Source organism: Penicillium canescens, assembly GCF_028828765.1.
Source record: "Penicillium canescens strain IBT 15451 chromosome Unknown utg000001l_segment0_segment0, whole genome shotgun sequence".
Classification (NCBI taxonomy): Eukaryota; Fungi; Ascomycota; class Eurotiomycetes; order Eurotiales; family Aspergillaceae; genus Penicillium; species Penicillium canescens.
This window is the reverse complement of record NW_026703963.1, coordinates 2,930,400-2,953,784: the sequence shown is the minus strand read 5'-3', so window position 1 is coordinate 2,953,784 and position 23,385 is coordinate 2,930,400. Positions and strand designations below refer to the sequence as shown.

General features: G+C 48.3%; 10 protein-coding genes across 10 annotated transcripts; 6 read left to right on the top strand and 4 right to left on the bottom strand.

Annotated features, from left to right (window-relative positions):
- Positions 1-219: 219 nt before the first annotated feature.
- On the bottom strand, positions 220-1,251 carry N7446_001106 (MDR family NADP-dependent oxidoreductase; the record flags this gene model as incomplete). The annotated part of the gene is made up of 1 exon (XM_058509873.1): positions 220-1,251. The coding sequence occupies one exon, from the start codon at positions 1,249-1,251 to the stop codon at positions 220-222; it is 1,032 nt and encodes a 343-aa protein (XP_058378852.1).
- A 1,226-nt stretch (positions 1,252-2,477) lies between these two features.
- N7446_001105 (alpha/beta hydrolase) lies at positions 2,478-3,650 on the top strand (the record flags this gene model as incomplete). The annotated part of the gene is made up of 1 exon (XM_058509872.1): positions 2,478-3,650. One exon carries the CDS (start codon positions 2,478-2,480, stop codon positions 3,648-3,650), a length of 1,173 nt encoding a protein of 390 aa, XP_058378851.1.
- A 455-nt stretch (positions 3,651-4,105) lies between these two features.
- On the bottom strand, positions 4,106-5,740 carry N7446_001104 (MFS transporter; the record flags this gene model as incomplete). Its single annotated transcript, XM_058509871.1, has 2 exons — positions 4,106-5,003; positions 5,073-5,740. 2 exons carry the CDS (start codon positions 5,738-5,740, stop codon positions 4,106-4,108), a joined length of 1,566 nt encoding a protein of 521 aa, XP_058378850.1.
- A 3,167-nt stretch (positions 5,741-8,907) lies between these two features.
- N7446_001103 (uncharacterized protein) lies at positions 8,908-9,291 on the bottom strand (the record flags this gene model as incomplete). The annotated part of the gene is made up of 1 exon (XM_058509870.1): positions 8,908-9,291. The coding sequence occupies one exon, from the start codon at positions 9,289-9,291 to the stop codon at positions 8,908-8,910; it is 384 nt and encodes a 127-aa protein (XP_058378849.1).
- Positions 9,292-11,494: 2,203 nt separating this feature from the next.
- Positions 11,495-11,842, top strand: N7446_001102 (uncharacterized protein; the record flags this gene model as incomplete). The annotated part of the gene is made up of 1 exon (XM_058509869.1): positions 11,495-11,842. The coding sequence occupies one exon, from the start codon at positions 11,495-11,497 to the stop codon at positions 11,840-11,842; it is 348 nt and encodes a 115-aa protein (XP_058378848.1).
- A 42-nt stretch (positions 11,843-11,884) lies between these two features.
- On the top strand, positions 11,885-12,496 carry N7446_001101 (alpha/beta fold hydrolase; the record flags this gene model as incomplete). Its single annotated transcript, XM_058509868.1, has 1 exon — positions 11,885-12,496. One exon carries the CDS (start codon positions 11,885-11,887, stop codon positions 12,494-12,496), a length of 612 nt encoding a protein of 203 aa, XP_058378847.1.
- An 881-nt stretch (positions 12,497-13,377) lies between these two features.
- Positions 13,378-13,853, top strand: N7446_001100 (WD40 repeat domain-containing protein; the record flags this gene model as incomplete). The annotated part of the gene is made up of 2 exons (XM_058509867.1): positions 13,378-13,552; positions 13,600-13,853. Coding segments are annotated over 2 exons (429 nt in total), but the record flags the coding sequence as incomplete, so codon positions are not given.
- A 3,223-nt stretch (positions 13,854-17,076) lies between these two features.
- N7446_001099 (serine hydrolase domain-containing protein) lies at positions 17,077-18,443 on the bottom strand (the record flags this gene model as incomplete). The annotated part of the gene is made up of 3 exons (XM_058509866.1): positions 17,077-17,724; positions 17,834-18,288; positions 18,353-18,443. The coding sequence occupies 3 exons, from the start codon at positions 18,441-18,443 to the stop codon at positions 17,077-17,079; spliced, it is 1,194 nt and encodes a 397-aa protein (XP_058378845.1).
- A 1,027-nt stretch (positions 18,444-19,470) lies between these two features.
- N7446_001098 (alpha/beta hydrolase) lies at positions 19,471-20,505 on the top strand (the record flags this gene model as incomplete). Its single annotated transcript, XM_058509865.1, has 1 exon — positions 19,471-20,505. The coding sequence occupies one exon, from the start codon at positions 19,471-19,473 to the stop codon at positions 20,503-20,505; it is 1,035 nt and encodes a 344-aa protein (XP_058378844.1).
- A 1,186-nt stretch (positions 20,506-21,691) lies between these two features.
- On the top strand, positions 21,692-22,814 carry N7446_001097 (aromatic alcohol reductase; the record flags this gene model as incomplete). The annotated part of the gene is made up of 3 exons (XM_058509864.1): positions 21,692-21,730; positions 21,906-22,294; positions 22,355-22,814. 3 exons carry the CDS (start codon positions 21,692-21,694, stop codon positions 22,812-22,814), a joined length of 888 nt encoding a protein of 295 aa, XP_058378843.1.
- Positions 22,815-23,385: the final 571 nt, after the last annotated feature.

The window sequence follows — 23,385 nt, the reverse complement described above, 5'->3', positions numbered from 1 at the left end:
TTACGTCTTGAAATATATAGTTTATATTGATGTTGGTGAGGTTCTTTCTCTGATGCGATTATTCAGATCATGCCTATAGCTAACTGCCTCTCGTTACATTCCCAGATCGTGATAACCGAGGCCTCCCGAGTGGACTAAATCGCATGTATTTCAATTGATTTTCGTCCTTCCAAATCCGAAATATATAGGCTAAGGATGATATATATATATATCAGTCGCTTAGAACTTCAAGATGGCCTTGCCCTTATTCTTGCCGTAGAAAATACCGACCAGACCCTCTGCCGAGTTGTCAATACCGACAGTCTCATGGATGAGCACCTTGAACGAGCCCTCCTTGATCCACTTCTGCACCCGCTCTTGGTGCTCCTGGGCGTAAAGGGGTCCCATGTCGGGGTCACTGACGATGAAACCGCGCATCGTGATACGCTTGAAGAGCACGTTGTGGATGTTCTTGATGGGGTAGGGAGCGGAGTTGTACTGGGAGATCAGACCGCTGACGACGACACGACCGAAGTCCTTCATCGCGTCCAGAGCAGCCTCGAGGTGCTCACCGCCGACGTTCTCGTAGTAGATATCGATACCCTCGGGGGCAAGACGAGCCAGCGCATCGGCAGGCTTCTCGTTCTTATAGTTGAAGCCGCCGTCGAAACCAAGCTCCTTGATGATGAAGTTGAGCTTCTCTTCGGAGCCGACGGAGCCAATGACACGCAGACCCTCGTGCTTGGCGAGCTGGCCAACGATCTGGCCGACAGCGCCGCTAGCAGCGGAGACAAAGATAGTCTCGCCCTTCTTGGGCTTACCGATCGCGTACAGCGAAGAGTACGCGGCAAGACCGGGCATGCCAAGAGCGCCTAGGAAGACACGAATATCTTCGATGCCTAGAGGGTTCTCCAGCTTGCGAATGCTCTGCAGGTTCTGGCCATCAAGCGAAATGTACTCCTGGATTGGCACGTGGCCAATCACGAGGTCACCCTCCTTGTAGGAAGCATTGTTGGAACGGAGGACCTTGGCAATGCTGGCACTGTCGATGGCCTTGTTGAGCTCGAAAACTGGACCGTAAGACTTGACCTCGGCGGGACGCATGCGGCCGCGCATATATGGGTCGAAGCTGGTGTAGAGGGACTGGATCACGACACCATCGGTGGGGGCGGCAACGTTGGCATCATAGGTGGCTGGTGCGACGGTCAAGTGCTGGCCAGGAACGGGGTATCCCTCAGGGATCTCCTTGAAAACGAGCGCCTTGTTGGCCATGATGTCAATTAAACGGAATGTGGACAGGTGAGAGGAGGAGAAAGCCAACTGAGTTGAAGGATTGATGAGGGGGAATTGGCGGATAATGGAGCAGGAAGGGTTGTACTGTATGGTATTATACTGCTGGTGAAATTATTTCTTTCCCAATGCTGACGGTTCCACTTTCCTGTACATCGCACCCCATGCGAGCTTACCTTGATTCGGATTGATGAAAGCTTCTCGCCATTGTCCAACATATCTACTGTATTTCAAGATTTATCAGCATGCCGAGGCCTGATCATACCCTTCGAATTAGCCATCGCGGAGACTCCTTTTATCACAAAGTTCATTGTGTTGGTGGAGCTCGGAGGAACTCAAAACGCCCCAGTCCGATGGAAACGGCCATTGTTGGCAGGTGTGCCGCACTTGTTGAGGAGGCCACCCTGTTCGCTGTGGTAGCACTACGGAGTTCTAATGCTTGCATAATGATTCAATGAGTGATGTGTAATCTGAATATCCAGGCGTCGGGTCCGCATTACCGAGAAGCTTTCCACTTCAGGTGTGGTCCACCCGCGTGGTGACTGCCATACACGCGGATGGCCGAAAAATGCTAAGTTATTAATTATCCTCTATGTAAGTTAATTAACTAACATTACATTTTATATGCTCTGGATCTCCTGGGTCCCCTTATTATTAATCTTGCGCTGTCGTTACTTACAAAGCGACGCGCCCTGCCCACTTAGGTTAGTTAACTAATAATGAATAATGCTTTGTAATGAGAGGGCGAGCATTGCTTGGGTACGAAATGCTGGAGGATGTCCGGCGTCAGAGACCCCTGGTCTAGAACGAAGCGCCAGTAGGAAGCGCTATGTCGAGGACGAATGGACTCTTCGTGGTGAGACATCTTGATGTGCGAGTAGATGGACTAACATCCTATGGCACAGAAGCGATAACTAAATTTTGTATATTCGTTATATGTTGATCTGAACTGAGGTAAAATCTGATCTTGAGATGGCCCTATCGGCGAAATTGACAGCCATTTTATCTTTGTCTCGATCCATGACAGCTCTGATTCACGAAAATCCGGAATGGATTTAACTTCAACGGCCGATGATCTAAATTGACCAGCTGAAGTGGAGCTTTGCTTTTATGCTCAGGGGGGAGCAGGCATATCGAAGTCTATAAAAGCTGCTTGACATCACCTTGTCCACGGGCCTCATCCCTCGAGCCGGAACATCTGTGACGCCATGTTCAATTTCCAATATCTGAAGGTGGTATTATGCACCCTCTTCATCTCTTCGTCGCTCAGCAAACCCTGGGACAGCCCTGCTGATTGCTCGGATCTTGTCATCCCCTTGCGCGTCTCTTCCTGGAACCGTCAAGTGGAAGACTCGGTCCTCACCAATGGCAGCTCGGTGATCGCCCTGGTGTCCGAGCTGGCGCTGACATCCAACAGCTCGACCTGGGCCTACGAGTCCACTGCGCTGAATATCAGCGCTCGCTACTGCGAGCCAATAGGCCCCTCCCCACGTCGAGACGCAATTCAACTGCTCGTTCACGGCATCACGTACACCAAGGACTACTGGTTTGCCCTGGGAATGTCGGGCGTCCAGTCGCGGATCTACTCCTGGGTGGACTTTGCTACCCGGAGAGGGTACGCCACGCTGTCGATCGATCGTGCTGGTGACGGCGCTTCCTCACGCCCCAATCCATTTCACACCGACCAAATTCCTCTGCACGCGGCGGTGGCCAACCAGATCGCCGCGCAGCTAAAGCGGGGACAGATCATCCACGGACGGTCGTTTGAAAAGGTCATTTATGTCGGCCATTCGCTCGGATCTATGATTGGCGTCGAGCTGGCCGCCACGTACCCCGATGCCGTCGATGCCCTTATACTTACGGGGTACGCCGCCGAGTCGGACTCGCCGCTCCTCTTGGAAACCGGGCTCCTGCCGGCAAAGGAGGCACTTCCGGCCAGATTCGGCAGCCTGGATGACGGATATCTGGTAACGTCGTCCCTGCCTGGCAGACAAAAGGCGTTTTACGGCCGCAATGGCACCTTTGACCCCCGGGTGTCTACACTCGACTTTGATATCCAACAGACGGTTTCTGTAGGGGAACTGGCTACGGCCAGCCTGGCGAAGATTGCGACCAACTATTCCGGCCCCGTGACGGTGATTACGGGCGACCAAGACGCGACCTTTTGCTTTGTCAATGAGACCTCGGATGGCTCAGGGCCGGGCGGCGAATGTGGGCAGGGGAAGACCTCGGGCCCAGCCCGCGTGTCGTCTCTGTTTCCCGCCGCCACCAGCTTTGCGGTCACCGTGCTCGACAATATCGGACACTGCATTAATCTTCATTACGAGGCGATTGTAGCGTACGCGGTGGCACATGACTGGATGGACGAGCATGTGTGTTAATACGGAGAATCGGATCATTAATACTTGTTAGAACTATGGAGCGGTAACTTACCGCTAGCAAGGGATTCGTTGCTTCTAGGTCCACATTTCTTTTAAATTGGTTATCTTGGCAATCTCGGTGTTGTAACCACCGAGGATCGGCCCATTTTGGGGGGTATTTCAACCTGCCCTCGAGTGTGTTCTTTCCTTCTTCAATCAATCCTATCATCCTGGATTGGTTCCGTTTGATCTTATTCGTCTACGATGTATAATAGTCCGTACTGTTTTAGCTTGCTCTGACAATATTGCGCAGAAACTTGTAAATTCTTCCATAAAACAGGAGACAGGTCTACTCTGTCAAAGGCAACCTGACCACACAGATCTGCCATCATGCTAATGCATGTGAACAGCAAGCCCCCAATGCGATCTATGTATTGATTGCGCGCCTGGAAATGAGAGACAGGCTGATCAATCGCCTAGAACTTAGGACTGAACTTGCTCATAGCACGAATTCTGGACCCATAGATAAAGAACAAAATAGGAATGGGAATCATAGCCACAGTAATGAAACCCAGAACACTAGATGCCCACGGTACACCTAGATTCCGGTACATTTGTGTAGCGAAGAGCGGGAACGCGCCACCCAAGGTCGAACGGACGAGAGTATTTGCCGCGATGGCCGAGTTGGCAAACATCATGTACACATCAATGAGGTAGTTGAGACCCTGCATGAAAATAACCAGGATACCCAAACCAATAGGCACACCGGCAATGACCTGTGGCACCCAGGAGATATTTGGGCTAGAAGTCCAGCCAAACCAGAACAGACCGATTGGCAACAACACAGAGGCGATCATCATTGGCACGAGACGCTCTTCAGGAACGACTTCGCCATGCTTTGCAAGTTTGCGCACAAAACGAGTCTTCGTGGTGTATATGATGAGACAGGCACCGAGCAAGACGCCGATAATAATGGCGATGAATGGGAGGGCAGCTACGCCTGTGTGGGTCCAACCGCGAATTTCACCAAAAGATATTGGGTAGGCCTCGAAGAAGAGGTAGAGGATTCCGTAAACTAGGGCGAGGTAGATAGTCATAGCAACCAGGATCGGCTCTTGCACGAGCATCTGAAAGGGTCGGAAGAGGTACTTTGTAACGATGTCTGACATTGTCGGTTTATGTAGATCCAAGAAGGAATGGAGACCTGAATTGTTGGTTTCAATACGAAGATGGGCAGCTCTCTTTTGTAAGAGAACCGGGCCATAAGTCTCAGGAACGACGAAGAGAGCAATTAGACCGAAGAAGGCGGATGCAATTAACGTGATCCATGCGGTCCAGCGCCAGCCAAGGTATGAATCTGTGAGGAACCCACCGCTGAAGAATTATTAGTTTCTGGATAGTGCTTTGAGAATGTCTTTCAAAAATATCTTGAGGAGTACTCACACAATTGGGCCAAGAACAGGTCCCATAAAAGTAGCCGAGCTGAAGAGAGCGACAGCCACCGCGCGGTCCACGGGGTTCCAAATATCAGCCAGGGCACCGCCAACGACGGCTAAAGGAGAGCAACCAAAGACACCTATGAGAAATCGGCAGACTAGGATTGTTTCGAGGTTCTGGGCGACGGCCACGGGGATCTGGAAAATAGCGAAGATGAGGTAGCCTGAGAACAGCGGGATGCGACGACCGTATAGCTCACTCAGTGGTGCCCAACACAGGGGACCTAGAGCGAAACCAAAAACAACCAGACTGGTGCCGAGGACCATTACTTCAGAGGATACATTGAACTCCTTTGCAGTCACAAGTGTCGCAGTCGAAAAGACGCTGGATGCAAAGGTGATCCACACGGTCATAAAGGACATCGTCAATGTGATGGCCCATTTGCGCAGACTACTGTAGTTCTGAGGGTTCTCGGGGTCATCTTTGCCATTCCAGTCGACAAGGTTGGGATCTGCGCTGGAATCATCAGGCTTTTGTGTGGTATCGACCGCTTTCTCGATATCTGTTTCGCTCTTATTTTGAATAGTGTTGTTGGTGACGCCTTCTTCGATGGAACCGTGTTCCATGCTAAGGCGAGGTGTGTTTGTTGTTGATTCAAATGGTTGGGGACTCATGGTTGCTCTGAATACCTACGTAAGTAGATGGATATATTGCGGCGACACTGCCCAAATGTGATATGAGAGAAAACAACGTTAGGAATGAACCTCTCGAGACAGGGGTCATAGGACCCTCGGGGCAATATAACATCGCAGATGTTCTAGAAGGGGATAAGCCTCGGAGTTAGAGTGTTCAAAGCTTTGTATTAAAAAAATGGCCGTGGAGACCCAGTTCATTCGCTATTGTAAGATTGGTCGTTCGCTCCTTCACTATATCCGTGGTGCATTCAACCCCCGAGACCTCCTTTGGTGCCAAATTAAATCGCTACGTCATGCTATATAGGTTAGGCCAATGAAATCCTTTCTTTTCTTTGTATATATACGTATGAATAACTAATCTTGATAGTATCTACGGATTATTCCGTCGGTCCATGCCACCATGTGGACTCCACGTGGCAATGGGGCGCCAAATTGTAAATAAGGATCGGAAAAAAGCCCAGAACTCCATGAAAGTTAGCAAATCGACCAGTCAAAGCACGCAAAAGCACGAAATCTCTTGCATTTCCCAGTCTAACGGTCGCTCTCGGCTTCAACTAAGCACGGAAAAAAAGTGGGGATCCCATGTTGATTTCAAATCTGAAGCCACCCACTGCTTATTCAGATGAAGTCCATTTCTGGTACAGAACTCTATGTACTCTCTTAGGGCATTTTCGGGTTAGCAGCGTCCTAGGAGAATATTCAATAATCTGTCGGGTATTATAAGAGCAAACTATGGGAATAAACCGAGCGGATTATGTGGTGAACACAATAGGAGTGCTTTGACACGAAAGCGTTTGCTCTTCGCTTCGGCGTATGTCTTCTCGTAGTGCTGGACTGCGGCCATGCTAAACGGATCCGTTGTTGCGAGCGTGACTTCAAGAATTCCAATTATACAGCAGTAAGTTCAGCTGTATCGGGAATTTGGTATGGATGCCTTACCCTGGCCGTGTTCCAAACGTCGTCTTCAGGGCATTGAAATGTAGACGCCCAACAAGAAGATAGTCGCCAAAGTCGGCTAAGACCCAGGCACAGCACTCAACTGCATTGCTGTCGAGATCATGTGACCTGGGTGGTCACATGACCCTGGATGGTCCTGAGAGTAGTCAGATAGTCCTCAGGGGTTGGAGCTTCTCTCCTTCCCCGTCCGTCTCTTAGTCAATAAAACCATCATTTATTGACCGTTTCTTTCCCTTGTCAAGAATTGCTGACACCAGACGTTATGGCAAGATGGGAGGGACAGAGTGCAGTCCAAGGGGAAAAATGGCTGTTCAGGTAATGACGGATGGCTTCTTTGAGCTTGTGTAAGCCGCTAAATCCGTCTACGTAGGTCAATGCATGTGCGTCGATTTGCGACCACTGAGGCGCCTTAGTACAAGGCTTCGGTCAGGCACTAGTGTGTAGAGGAAGCAAGTCAAATATTACGCGAGAGTTGATAAATCTTTCCATCTCCGCGTGTATAAGGCTCTAGACAGATATTAAGAATGATGGTGTCGAGGTATCGACAACTATTGTTCCACACATTCTCGGCAAGACCAATATTCACTATTCCACCGGGGTTAGTCTTGACAAGGGAAAGAAACGGGCAATAAATGATGGAATTATTGGTTGAGAGACGGACGGGGTATGAGAGAAGCTCCGACCCCTCGAGGACTATCTAACTACTCTCAGGGCCATCCAGGGTCACATGACCAACCAACCAGATCATGTGATCTCAACAGTAACACAGATGAAATTTGTCGCGATTACCTTACGAATACTGCATGAAACCGGTCTATAGATGATCCGTCGGCATAGCTTATGTAACTAGAATGGACCCATAAATAGTGAGAAATAGGGGTAATGGAAATACAGAGTCATTTACATCTCCAATTGGGTGGATACAGGACAAATCGTGACAAAATTCATGGTTGCCTTTAAGTCAACTGTTGAACAATTGAACCGGAAATGGTAAATGTTGGTTATGTTGATCATTTAAAGTGGTTATAGAAAGCAATAAAAGGGTGGCAGGTGAGAGACAGACGCCGCTATTTGGACAAGAGTGCGGTGGTCAATTACTGCCCATTGGCCGAATAAATGCCATTGCCTGTTCAGCAAGATCAGCCGGCAAGGAGGGCTCCGCCTCAGCCTCTGCATGGCGCGGTCTCCAATTTGGAGGTTGAGGCCGCACCATAGTTAACCGCGGTCCCTTGCGGTCTTCACCACGGTGAACCGCAATTGCGTAATTCCGACAAGAATTGCCTATTTTAGCTAGATATTGTGAGGGAAAGTGTGCGTAGATAGCATGAAACCGTCTTGCCACAATTGGAATTGTGACTTTCTTCCATACCTGACTGACAGGCCTTCTACCCTGCAAGTAGGTTCTATGATAAGTTGGAGAAAAGTATATAAGCGTAGGTTTATTAATATCAGTGGACAGAGACACTCAGTCACCGCCGTTGGATGGTATCGATCGTATTCCTAGGCGCGTTGTGCAGCACGAGCAGATTGACGTTAGTTGTGATGATCTAGACGCGAATGGGAGGACCGAGTTTGCATGATAGATTAGTTAGGGGATTATTTGACGACGCGAACAAACCTGGCTGGATCTGGAAGATAAGAGAAAGCGCTCCTCATCATGGGACATATCGGCACTATACTAGCAGATAGAATCGTCTTCTTTTTCCTCCCCAGTCTTGATATCTTCGTTGAAAGCACAGAATTATTCCGACCTCCCTTTGGTTGTAACAGCAGGTCCATAATAAGTAAATATTATACTGTATTGTTGCAGCAAGCGATTCCAGTATGGAATTCGTGCGTAATGGGGCTAACTGAACAAGGGGAGCCAACCCGAGAAGTATTGAATCGAATTGTATTAAGCTGAAGAAAGACGAAAAGAGTGGAATGTGCAAGGGCTTGTTGAAGTTTCCTCGCTTATGTCAGAGGGACAGCAGGGCGAAAGTTCCCGATTCTCGTAGAGTCGAAAATCCCATACTAAAAGCAAATCACGACACGAAAAAACAAATTTTCATCTCCACTTTCCTCAACATGTATAAGTACGCAGGTAAGACCATTCTTTCACTGGAACAAGATGGAAGCAAAGCTTGTTTGTTTCATCTTGGCACGATCATCACGCCTCAGAAGCATCCCTTGAAATGGCTCGCTCCGGCTCATTTTCCAAGGCATGAAATGAGGTTAACATACCATATCCCCGTCGCGGCGGCGATGCAGGCTGCTAGAGCAGGAATACCAGCCAGTGGGGCAGAGACCGCAACTGGTCCGTATTTGATCGCGCACGCCGCGATCCCAGAGGCTAGAAACACGTTGGCGCCAATTGCGCAGCTCTCACACGTCGATGGGGATGGCGTATCTGAGCACTTCTTGGAAGTGCCCCAGGGGAGAGATGAATGGCTAACTTCATGAACGGTCATGGGCAACGAATTCACGAAGACCTGAGCGTCATGTAACATCGCAAAGGCAGGGGCACTGTCTCGTTTGAGGAGTGGGTGACCGGCCAGGTTAAAGAGTTCGGACTTCGCAAGTCCAGTGAGCATCTAAGAGTAAGAGCTGCAGATTTTCTGCCACGGCCACGGGATAAGCGGAGGAGACCAGATTTCTCCAGCTGCTCAAGATCGTGCTCCAAGAATACGCGACAGAGTCGACTTGCACAGTCATAATCATCGCGACCACGCCTCACCTGAAGCAGAGGATGGAACAATCGCCGGAAGCGAGCGACTGGACCTGTACCAGAACCTGAAAAAATCGGTTCCAGAGATGACCAAGGGTTCACGTATCTTTCTCCATCGAGTTCCATGGCCCTGATTAAGCCCTGGAGCGCTCGGGCCATAAAGACAGCCCCTGCAGTTGCATGCTTCACTGGAAGCTCGTCGGCTGCGCTGGGAGAGCCAGTTTCAGCCATTCCGTCTGCCGAGGACGGAATTGACTGAGGCGAGTGAGAAGTAAAACCTGCGGATGATCGGATGACTCTAGTCCCTTCAGAGTGAAAGGGAAACAGCTCCATTAATCCAGACTAACAACAGCAGTGTTTGATGGTGCTTCAATTATGAACGCAGTGATATCAAACGGAAGACCCTTGTTGATTCGCTTCCTCAGGGCTTTCCGTTTCTAAGGCCCTGGTAGCCGCTGCTTCCTGATATGACGGCGAGCTAAATAGGACCTGTCGTTCGTTTTCTGTGCATCGGAATACAAACCCGCGAAAACGCCCAAGGAGATCTTTGCCACGCCAATCAGTTCTGGGAATAGGATACAATGGGTGTATCAAACTCACCGATGAGTTGACAATAAGTGCTGGAGATAGCGTCTCGAATGTCCAGGCTATAAGTCTCTCACTAGCTTCGTAATCCATTAGAATTGGCGGACCTGCTAGTCCTATGAACAGATTTCCAGCACGTGAGGACTTTCACAGAGACAGTCAGAGCTGCAATCAAAGTCTGTTTTTAGTGGACTTGAAGCATTTACACAATTTCCAGGGCCATTTCTCAGAAATATAAATAGATTACAGTGGCTCACTACCTTGCCGGTTTGTATGAAACACGAGAACGATGAGCGACTGGGCTTTTTTATTGACGCGTGTGCTCTGCGAAACATACTGCAAATGCACGCCGGAGATACAGTTTCCGCTGAAGCCTACAGGATAGTAGGTTGTTAAAACCCCGATATTCTAACATTCCGGCCATAGCCGGTAGGACCAAGCCTTGTCCCGCATTGAGTTTCAAGTACTCTCGCCCCGCCGAAGGTACAGAATTTCTGACAGGATTGGATCTTCTCTCATGTGTCGATCACTGAGCTGAACGTAACTGCTGCCCCTTTTATTGCCAGACCTGACCTCAGCTAGCCTCACTTCATTAAGATGACCATAACCGTGGCGTCGATGACCTTACGGCGCTGAAAGACTTGGACTATTATAGTTAATAGGAGGTTATATTTTAACAAAGAGCTCGGGTACGGACATCACCAATCTAGTCAAAGTCTGGATATGTGCTTCTTTGTTTCACTGGAACCAATATTAACTTTCACTCCGCGCCATTGCTCTTAGGATTACTGGTCGTCGGACGAAAGGAGATCCCAATCTCGGTCTACTGTTATCAATTACTTGATTTCCAATCATCAACTTACTGGTAGTAAGATTGGGATTCGTGTGGATCGGGTCTACTTTCGTAGCTGCGGCCATAAGTTCTCCTTGGCCCCACAAATTACGTCAGCGACATGGGCAAGCAAACACTTTGACTTTCGGACTTTTAGGGGTACAAACCTTATCCATTAATCCGGGTAGGTTGCAAACAATGCATACCTTTCAAACGCCATTCTATTCACATGCAGTTACTAATTCCGCAGGTTAACTCCGGAGGAGGGCTAAACAGAGGAATATTGTGCCACAGTCGTTAGTGGCCATGTTTCTCCTTAGCCCCATAAATTATGTCAACGATATGAGAAGCAAACACTTTGACTTTCGGACTTTTCGGAGGCATGTCTCTTTAGTAAGCGGGGAGAACACATAAAAAGGAAATTGGCTAGTTAGACATATGCAACACTGTTCATAACTATTTGATTTCCAATCATCCTTACTACTATTAGTCAGGTTGGGACACGTGTGGATGGGGTTGATGAGGACAGTTGCCATTTTCGGCCAAGCAGCCAAGCGAAGATACCGTGGGCTGAAGATATAAAGGTCCCAAGGCCGGCACATCCTCGAACCACCACTCATAGCACCAGCAGCGATACTAGAAAGTCTCCAAGATGGAAAACTACAGGAAAAAGGCCTTTACGACTTCACGGTCCCTAACTTACACTTACTACGACTCCGCCTCTGCCAATCCCCTCTCTGCCGACGAACCCACCCTCCTCTTCCTCCACGGCTTCCCTGACAGCGCATACCTCTGGCATCAAGTTGTTTCACATCTACGCTCCCTTCCCCACCGCAAACTCGTCCCGGACCTTCTCGGCTTTGGCGGCACCTCTAAGCCGAGTGACCCCGCCCTGTTCCGATCCTCTGGTATCGTCTCCGATCTTGTCGAGATCCTGGCCGCTGAGGGCGTACAGAAGATTGTGGTTATCGGACATGACTGGGGTTCTATGCTGGCATAGCGCTTCTGGCTGTTTAAGCCAGAACTGTGCGTTGGGGTCGGGATGCTGAACGTTGCATATCAGCCACCGATGCGGCCCTTCGACCTGGCCGCCATGAATGCAGAGTTCGAGAGTAAGACGGGGTATCCGCTGTACGCGTATTGGGAACTGTTTCTTGCAGATGATGGTGCCCTAGTTGTGGATAAGCACTTGGACAGATTCTGGGCGGTGATGCATGGCGATCGGGAACACTGGATGCGGGATATTTTCTGTGTGCGGAATGCTATGCGGAGATTTTTAGAAAGCGATGAGAAGATCGAGCTAAAGGAATACGCAAATCCGGGAAACGGATGGAAAGAGGAGTGGCTCAAAAGCGTGCAAGAGGGGGGTGGGTTGGCAAGCGCGATGGGAGCCTACAAGGCGATGGCGTATAATCTCGACCTTGATGTTGAAAAGACATTACCAGCGGAGCGCGCGCAGATTACCGTGCCTGCTTTTTTCTTAGGGTGCTCAGGTGATGAGGTATGTTTACCAGCACTGATTGAGCAGAGCAAGGATTCCGGCCTGCTACCAGATCTCACAGTTAAGGTTATTGATTCCGGACATTGGTCCCCAATGGAGAAGCCGGATGAAGTGGGCAAGGCTCTGTTTGGATTTTTAGTTGAGAGGTTTTAAAGCAACTAGAGGCTGGCAAGATTAAGACAAGGGAGAGTTAGAACAGTTAGCAATTTATTTCTTATACAGTGACTGGACATAAGTAATTGCTCCCCAGCCCCACACCTTTCTTATTACATAACATTCTGCCGGCCATAAACCTCATGTAATTAAACTGGTAAGGTGTATACCAGCCCTGGCAATACGGCATCATCTCTGAGAGATGCTCCAAATGCTTTACAACTCAATAATCCCATGCCCGCTGAACAGAAGCTAATTACCAACCCCTTCTTTGTTAGATCGCTGATCCATTTAGGAAGGCGGTATTGGCAATATTGGGCGGTGTATGAAGTGGGGCCAAGGGGGAGCAATTACTTATGTCCAGTCACTGTATCTATTGGGTGTGATGAATCAGCCTTGTTCTGTCTTCCGTGCGGGGCCCCGGGGAGAGCATATGTGACATAGCCAGCAACGGGTGGGTCTGCCACACTCGGAGCTTCGGGCCACAGTAAAAAATTAATCCGAAGGTGCCAAGTGTTTTAGAGGTAATGTCACACCCGTTGCTGGCGATACGATCAGGGTTCTCGGCCCCGGGGCCCCCTCTTCCTCATCGAAGCTCTGTACCGCATGTTCCCAGAATGCTGCCCAGCATCAGGCCCTAACATTAAATTGGTGGGGTTACTTCTATTATATCAACTGAAACATGAAACTGGTTCCGGATCACGGGCTTGTGATTGGACCACGTAAATTGAAATAATCCCAGATCTATCTAGGAAGAAAACAGCTACGAAAACCAGCCCACTAAAAGTATGAAAAACAGCTACAATAGCAAGATTGAAAATCGAAAATCAATAGCGATCAAGATATCAACAGATTTAGTAAAAGTGGCTTTCAACGAATAGCTTCACCGAGAACTGTCACTTCACCGCTTTCTGAGTGAAGGGAAAACCCCTCTCATTCCAGATGGCCAGCTGCTAGCATCTTGCTCTCATGACAAGACGATCAGGTTCTGGGATACTAACTGGGGAAATTCAGCTGCAGAATACCAAGACATTCAAATTCGATTCCGCCTATGGCGTCCTGTTCCGACGAGCGATCCCTAGCATCCGGCTCATTTCGCTCAGTCCGACTATGGGTTTTAGACCGTGGCGTCGAGCAGCAGAATGATTCGGGCATTCTAGGTTGGGTATATGCTGTGGCATTCTCACCGAATAGCCAGATACTAGCATCTGGTTCCGATGATGGAACAGTCGCACTCTGGGATACAGTGAGACGGACGCTGCGACAGACTCTGGTCGTCTTTGGAGTGTTCAATGATCTTAAATTTGCTTATGATGGCTCATATATCACAAGTAACCTCGGATATTTTGATTCTTAGTCCGAGTGTAGCCTGGGGACACACATCAGGGCGGATTTCCTTCTTAAAGTTTCGAGTAAGACTTCAATGATTTTTCTTTCTGTTCCGTCCTCTACTTCTCGGTCCTCTCTCAAAGAGGGCGTCGGAACTCGCCCCTCTCATACTGATAAACTGTACTATATAGAGACCCACTAGTCAAGGATCATATACAGCAACAGACTCATCGCGACCAGTTGTGGTAATGGTTGATCACAAGAAAGCCGAAAGAACTGGCACACTTTACCCCTCGAAGTGATTGTATTCATTTGTCAGATTCACTTTTCCACACCGTTGGCTAAAGTATCACGTTCTATGATAGAAAGGAGCCGTGGGCCCTGGCTTGTTATCTCGCAACTATCTAGAAAAGCGAGGCTGATGCCACAACCGAGCCATCAATAGCCAATCAATCTACATGCCAGCAAAGTCACGTACATATACCACTACGGAGTATCGTACAGAGGTTGCGGAAAGGTCATGGTATTCGTCGTGGTTCGGGTGATTCTATAAAAACCGGCCATGCATGGGTTGCACAATAATGAACCAATTTATTAGGCGGTTGACGCGCCCCTTATGTCTCATAAACCAAAAGATCGTCCGATTCTCTTTGCCGTAGGAAAAGCTACGGTTTCCGCGATCTCTAATTTTCTCCCGAAGGCGGGTGTCCTCTGATTATCTCTATCATAGGAGAAACCACAGATTTCTTATAATCCAAGACCTTTCGGGGGAGCCTACACATCGTTAGACAAGGTAGATCCTAGGGTACACCATGTACACCACGGTTTCCGCGCGCTTTAGGCTCTTACGAACCAGACGACCATCTGATTATTTATATCATAGGAAGATCCACGGTTTCCGCGAGCTCTGACTCTCTTGCGAACCGCAAGAACATACGGCCATTCCTGTCGTAAGAAATGTCACGATCCTTCACCAACTCAAAGGGTCTTCCCATGAATCAAGCCACCGTCAGACCAGTGGTATCATAAGAAACACTATATTTTTGTCCACGATGATAATCTCACGAATCAAATGGTCACGGGACAATATCCATCCAAGATTTACCACGATTCCGCGACCTCAACGGTCATGTGGTGCTTTACCGCCAACTACCGTTGTCGTGTAACTGCATAGCTCATGTTCATACAAAGCTCACAAGTCGGACTTCATATACGAGACGCAAGACATACTTTCTTGATCTAAGGATTCAGTGAGGCCTGGAATCAGTGCCAGATGATATCTGGTCTCAGGTTCCATGCTGCCAGGCACACTATTGCTTGCTCCCTGAAGTAGTAACAAAGCTCCCATAGTACCAGCTCTCGTTCCCCGGAGGTATCGAATCCACTTCCAGGAGCTGTAGATCCTCTCGCACTGATGAATTCTATTGAATTGGGGGTTTTCCAATGTCCAATAAGCCACCGATCTGAATTTCGGCCCTCAAGACCCGGATCTTAACAGAATAAGCACTGTAGCCACATGCTTCTTGACCTACTAGGTTAGTAAGCCCGTCCGGTCGCCAGTTGATTGCTAAAGGGCCGAGCTGGCCCATAGTCTCCGGCTCATGGGTCAGCTCGTGCCCATTAGATCTCAGCGTCTGTCTCTTACGCCACCGCCTTTTAACCATGGCTATTTGGCATAATCTCTAGAACAGTAGGTGCTCATCTCCAGCTTACTATCATCGGACACGTAATATCTGATCACAGGCAAATTTGGATGCTGAACTCCTTACATTGGGCCTCAATGGCCTTGAATCGATATATGAGAGGCTTCAATAGCCAGGTAGCTCATTAGGCCTTTACAACTGTACCAGTTCTAATGTCTATAGAGGCTGTCATGCTATGTCCAGGAACATTCAAGTGGAAGGTGGGTTTTAGCCGCTCTTTGGCCCATACTGTATCAAAATAGATTGTTTATGCCATATAACTGCACAAGGAGTACTGGAAGACGAGTTGAAAAATACATTGTAGACATCATATTACAAGCTATCCTGCTTGATCCGTATGATCACTAACAGATGAATCTTCAAGATGTGCGATCCAATGAAGTTCATACATTCCAGGAATTATTTGTTAATTCCGGGAAGCCGTCATGCTGCCGGGATTCGTGATCTACCGGCACCGATCTTACTAAACGCACTAAAGCTCGGAAACCCCCTTCCTCGTTCCCTGGAGCTATACCACCCACTCCTAGGAGCTATAGGTCCTCTAGGAGCTATAGGTCCTCTAGGAACTATTGTGAGGGTCTCACGTATACATAGAGGTGGATAGTGTTTCAAGATGAACAATCGATATTAAGAATAACTATAGTTGACTCTAGATACAAGACGTAGCGCGAGGAAGCAAAAGAAAGGTAGCTTCCTCGCGTTCAGGGGAACCCACGTACACCACGTGAGTCCCGTGCAGATCATATCTCCATCCGTTCCGTATGCTTCATGTATATTCTTGACACCATGGATCCTGGGTCAAATATGATCCTAGGAACGTGAGGGTCTCAAAACATAAAATGTGGGGTCTGGAATCGGTAATCAATATAAGGAATACAAATTGAACTGCGGGCAACAGAAAGAAGTGGTGGTCAACTGGGCAAAGATACGCTGTAAAGACACCCTTTGAAGAGAGAAATGATGTTGATGAACGATAATATGCAACGGTTATGTGGGAGTTGGCTCAACGATGCTTTCCACTACCAACTAATTGGTTGTCTCAGAAATTTGAGTACAGCCTGGTCGAAAATAATAAACAAACGGATTCATTCCTTCGTTTCCTTGTTAAACACAGTGAAAGAAGTAGGCTGTTTATTGAATATTATTGGCCAGACAACAGTCTCCACTGATATCACGCGCATTTCCTAATACCCAGACACTCCCCCCTCCCAAACCAAGTCTAATGCAAGAATTTATTTCATCCTGCTACCCAAGTTAGATATCCTCTTGGCATGCCCACTCTTTTGCCATATTCCCATGGCCTCCAATCCAAGTCCCCTTCTTGTCGTAATACCCCGCTTACAGTATTATTCTGTGAAAATAAAAAAATAAAATAAAAAAGGCTCGAAAGGTCAGAACCTCAGGGTAGCTATGCGGCGCAATTGACCGAATTTCTTAAAGCAGACATTAGATGGTAGGTGCGGTGCTCCAACTTTTTGAAATGCACCTTTGGAGTGTAATTTGAAAGTTAAAGTCTCCATTGTATCTCGACAGGTGTAAGTTTCCATATCAACGTGCGGTTATGCGCCATACTTCTTGCATGAATTGTTGCGCCAAGCTCCGGCTCTTCGGGTCCCCAGCAGGTAAGAGCTGAGTGGCGTACACTGCCGCAACGCCGTGCTTCCGGTTCATAAACCAGACCAAGTTGGGATAACCTCCCCACACAAGCGTACCTTCCTTTAGGAACGTGCCCTCCTCTTCCATGTATAAGCCGCCGACGTTAAAATTGAGACCATTTTTCACTCCAGTGGCCCCGGTCATCGCTCCCAAGATGTCTGCTGAGGACCACAACCCTTTAAGTGAAGGAGAATCCTGAGCTAACTGCGGCGTGAACAGCTCTTTCTCGATCGTCTTGCGCCCTAGTAGGATTGGACTGTCTTTGATCAAATCTCCAATGACCTTTACGTAGTCCGACATCGAGCAATACAGACCAATCCCGGCGCAGTCCTGCGGTGCGTTGTCTGGCCACGGCTTCACAGATTCCTTCAGGTCTCCGTCTACCGTCCTCTCAGTCATCTCCATTAGACGCGCTAGAGTCTCTGGGTGATTTTCCAATCGGAAGGTCGGCGACTTCATTCCCAAAGGTTCGAAAATATGTTGCTGAACGTAGTGGCCGAACGTCGTGTTGTTCACTCGAGCTACCATTTCGCCAGCCCACTGTATAGGCGCCGTTAGCCTCATCGCCCCACTGAAGTCTATGGAATTGGCGGTGCAATAAAACAGTGGAGAAGTTGAGAGGTGGAAAATACTCTCGGTGAATACTGACGTCAACACCCCCACTATACGACCAGCCCTCCCCTGGCTCGAAGACCAGAGGCACTGCATGTGCAGTTGTCACATCCCCAGCGAATCCTTGTAGCGATTCCCCTCTCGAGGCACGCCATGCCGCGAGGGTGGGATTGAATATATCATAGGCGAGACCGCTGGTATGACAAAGGAGTTGCCTGGCGGTGATCTTCTTTGTCGTTGGGTGTACGTTGAAAGGGCTACCAACTGTGCCAGACTTTCTTTCATGGATAATCTCAGGGTTAGCAAGCTCATGAAGAACGTGCCCAACCGGTTCATCAAGGTAAATTTGACCTCTCTCGACGCATTGTAACACTGCGACGGTGCCGATGAGCTTCGTGCAAGAAGCAATCCAGAAAGTAGTATCCAGGTTAATCGGCTTAGATTCCACACCGACTCCACTGTACCCTGAAGCTTTTGAAGAAAGAAAATTTCCTGACACAAGACATTAGCTTAAGCTCAACGGGTTGGAAAGGGAATTGTAAGTGCTATTTCTCACCATCTTTGTCCACCGCGGCAACTACACAGCCGGGAACAATATTCGTGCCCCGCGCTGTACCGTCAGCTAGAACATTTTCAAAGTCCGTCATTTTTATTTGAACCGATCTTAATCTCTTGCATCTGGGCTACCTGAGTTGGGAATGTCGCGTTTAAATACCCGGGGGTTCACAGAACTCCCCATTGTCCCAAGCCTAACTAACCAATAGGCTCCGAGACAAATAGGGGGACCTCGGATGTTCCAGCTTCCGTACAAACGACGTCGTCCTGGCTGACGCGATTAGTTTTAAGTTTATGTCCGTGTGTCCAGTCATTGCATATATTAGAAATCAAGTAATTATGAACAGTATTGCAAATTAGTCAATGCATAGATCGGAAATCAATTAATTATGAACAGTGGATAAGGTTTGTACCCCTAAAAGTCCGAAAGTCAAAGTGTTTGCTTGCCCCTGTCGCTGACGTAATTTGTGGGGCTAAGGATGTCGAATAAAGAGGGGCCCTTACATTACTAGCTTGCCGATTTTTACAGCATCCATTGCTTCCTCACTTGCTACAGTATAGACGGCTTCATTGCCAAGCCACTTGCCAAGTCATTTTCAGGCTTGGTAAGCCCACAAAGGGTCAAATACTCGCCCAACAAGCTAGTTATAGCAATTACACTCATTCTATGCTATTAGGCCGACCATTGGTCTATTGTAGAACTAGCGCGTACCGTATCTCTTGGAATCGACAAAGGAGAATAATGGCCGCAGCTACCGAAAGTAGACCCGATCCACACGAATCCCAATCTTACTACCAGTAAGTTGATGATTGGAAATCAAGTAATTGATAACAGTAGACCGAGATTGGGATCTCCTTTCGTCCGACGACCAGTAATCCTAAGAGCAATGGCGCGGAGTGAAAGTTAATATTGGTTCCAGTGAAACAAAGAAGCACATATCCAGACTTTGACTAGATTTGTGATGTCCGTACCCGAGCTCTTTATTGAAATAAAACCTCCGGGAGAGCTCCTCCGAGGCATACATATTTACTTATTGCACACCCCTCCCACAGGTAGCACTCCAACGTGTACCGGAGCTTGTCTACTTATTCTTTGCAAGACTGTTAACAATGTCTATCATGAACTTTCCCTATATCAGCCACTATTCGACATCCGCAGGAGCAAGTTCGACCCTCCCTCGCCCTTCATACGACCCAGCTCTTGAGACCATAAGGAGACACTTCTCCTCGGACAGCTCTCCATCCGTCGAGTCCATCCGTATCGGCTTTAACGATTTTGACATCGACGCAATCCTTGCCCAGTATGACCACCTCGAGCACAAAGAATACACGATCACCAGCCAGGAACAAAACGTCAGCCATGAGATTCTGCTCTCCGTTTTCAAAAACAAAGGCTCTACAAGCAACACCCGCCCCGCCATCTACCATATCCACGGCGGTGGCCAGATATCCGGGACAAGGCTTTCAGGCATCGGATCGGTCTTCCCCTGGTATCGTGGCATCGATGCAGTCCATATCACGGTCGAGTACCGACTGGCCCCCGAACATCCTGCCCCCGCAGCTTTTAGCGACTGCTACACGGGTCTTGTGTGGGTTGCCGACAACGCAGAGGAGCTAGGGATCGATTCAAAGAAAATCCTAATCCAGGGTTTATCCGGTGGCGGGCCCCTCGCCGCAGCGTGTGCAATTAAGGCCCGAAATAAACGTTATCCCGAGCTCTGCGCACAGTTGCTCTGCGCTCCAATGCTAGATTGTAGTGGGAAGTCGGTATCTGAGCAACAATATGAGGACGGTGCGGTGTGGAGCGGGAAAACGAATAAGATGGCCTGGGACTGTGTCTTGGGGCGTGATGATGGCTCAAATATTGAAAGCAAACCTAGCGCTGGTCCCGTTAATGAGTTGGTTTCTCCGCTGCTTGCCACGGACATGGTTGGTGTCGCACAGGCGTTTATCGATGTGGGTGAAGCGGAGGTATTCCGGGACGGCGCTGTTGAGTATGCCTCAATGCTGTGGAAGAACGGTGTCTCGGCTGAGCTGCATGTGTGGCCTGGCGCCTGGCATGGTTTTTACTTGCTTGCACCCGATGTGCCGGTATCTAGGGCCGCTATAGAGGCGAAGAAGAGTTGGATCAGGCGGGTGCTTGACTGTGCATAAGCTTATCCCACGCATCTGGAGGCTAGTTTAACACTATCGAGCAATAAAGTAATATTTGCACTAATCGCAAACTTTGTTCCAGTTTAGTCAGGCGTTTAAACATAACTTACTGGTTAATGGAATCGACCATTCTAAGCGGGTGCCCACCCCAAAAGCACCCATAGTAAACGGCATGTATAGCTTGAGGAATCCTGCGTCGCATCTAATGTAAGGAAAACAAGATTCTGTCTTCGACAGAGATTTTACAAGGTCGGGGTAGCAAAGCGGTCATTTCCACGTGGTGGATCACAATTGCAGAGAGCTATTGAATTGGCGTTTTCTGAGTGCGTATTTCTGAGACTAGGACTATTAACAACTCCTCCAAAGGCATGTAGCACTAGTTAGCATATATTTACCTGCTATAACCTTTACTTTTGGCATTCCATACAGACCGCACTTACTTCTTCTAATAGTGCCTTCTCCTGAGGGTGCCTGATCGCCACTAGGGGCGCACGCGATAGATTTCGCAACTATTTACGAAGCCATAGACGGTGGGAATAAGTCGCTAGTGTAGGAAGTACTGTACCAAGGGGTAGGTGAGGAATGTTGTGCACCACATTTTTATGGTTCAACCTCTTAGGACTAAAAGACATAATCATCGTGGTACAAGCTGCCGCTAATATCTACATAACCATAGCCCTAGAAATCTGTCAGCGTAAGTGGGTAGGGTGCCACTGACAATGAGAATGGCACAATATCCGTCCGTCGTCTGTTTCGCCCTCCTCCGGAGTTAACTCACGGAAATAATAACTGATCCTGATTGATGGGTGTTTGAAAGATATGCATTGTTTGCAACGTACCTTGGTTAGTGAATAAGGTTTATACCGAAGAAACTGAAAGTCAAAGTGTTTGCTTGCCCTATATCATTGATATAATTTGTGGGGCTAAGGAGACTAGTGACTAGTGACTGTGATTATGGAAGATGCAAACATGATACTGACGATGAGGATGGCACAATATCCGTCCGTTCTGTCCTTCCACGGAATTAACGGAATCAATAACTGTATCATACAGTATAAATACTCGGACAAGTGTTGACAGAGTGTGGATTTCATAGTCATAGCTCTAATACTATAGTCTCAGCAGTCGAACCAAATCCGAAGTTCGTATACTTACATAGCTGCCTGATTGCTGTGCTATTTCCAGGATGTCGTCTGGATGTATCAAGAATGTCGCAGTTGTTGGGGTAAGTCATACTTTTCCCCCTTCGCATCCTGTGGGTGTTAATGCTTTACCATAGGGTAGTGGAAAATTAGGGTGAGATACTCTAACTAGCCTATATCTAAGATATAGAACAATTTAATAGCGAGAGATCTCAAGGAAGCTTGCAGAGCTGTAAGCTGACGTATATACACAGACAGTTTATCGTCGAAGCTCTCCTCCAATCCACGTATAACTATAACGTCACTGTCCTGTCCCAGGAACAATCCGCCTTCTCCGCTCCTAGAGGTGCGCGAACGGTGAAAGTGGACTACAACAACTATTCTGCCCTCGTCTCTGTGCTAAAGGGCCAAGATGCTGTTGTCTCTGTTATTGGTTCGGCAGCGACACGGGATCAAATCAAAATTGCTGATGCGGCGATCGAAGCTGAGGTGAAACGGTTTATTCCAGCGGAATACGGCACTGATAAGAACTATCCTGGAAATTCTCCCGAGCGAGCGCCTTCGTTCAAGGCCAAGCAGGATGTGAAGGACCATTTGGACGGAAAGATTGAGTGGACCGGTATTCTGTCCGGTCCAATTTTTGATCTGTAAGCAGCTCTCTCTGTCATAGTGATGGCATGCTGATAGCAGTGTTTTACTTGATGTAGAGGCTTTAAAGAAGGTTTCCTAGGCTTCGATATCCATACAAGGACAGCACGATTGGACCCTAACAACAGATCTAGCCACTTCTCGGCATCCAGCCGTTTGCTGGTAGGTAGGGCGGTAGCCCAGGTCCTCGCCCCTGGAATCGCACCGAGAACGGCGAACAAGTTCGTTCATGTCCGGTCATTCACCGTGTCTCAGGACGAACTGCTTACGGCAGTGGAGAAGATTACTGGAGAACAATGGAAAGTTGAGGTTATTGATTACAGTTCTTTGGTGAAGGATGCACGCAAAAGATTGGCGCAGGGCGAGTACATGGCCGCTGTTGTATTGATTCAAGAGGCTTTTCTGGACCCGAATGCGGGAAATAATTGGGATGAGAGGGGAGTGGTTTCTAATAAGGAGCTTGATTTACCGGACGAGGAGAGTTTGGAGGAAACCCTTAGGAATATTTTGGGAGCATAGTATCGACTGAAATTGGGGGCGCCTACAGCTTACTCCGTTCGGTTGGTCACGTGCCCCGTCTTTCTTTGTTTTTTGTACATCCTCTGGGATTTTGCATAAACCGCGACCAGTTACTCGCGGTCCCCGCGGCATTATCTCCGACCTCAATGGTCCCCGATTTGGTTATCGGTCCTTCAGGTGGGTATTTAACATGCCCTCTGATTTGCCACTCTTTTACGTCTTCCATCAATTCGATTTCAATTCACTCTAATTTGTTCCCCTTCGACCTGACACTGCACTAAAAGCATACTAGCCATTACTGTATTGAGCTCGCTCGACACGTTGTGTCACTTGTTAAGTCTAGCAAGGTGATTGTTGGGACGAGATTCCAGATCCCAGGCTGTTTCGATTCCCATCTTATAGTTCCAACATTTGGCCACCTTGACCACATGTCACCGTACTTGAGTCTATGAAAATGGAAGACATCCGAGAATCTCTTGAGAAAGGGGAAGGAAAATATTGCTGGACATCATTCTTGGCAGCTTTGCGGTAGCTTAGCATGTCGACTCAAGCCTAACATGGACGCTTTGGA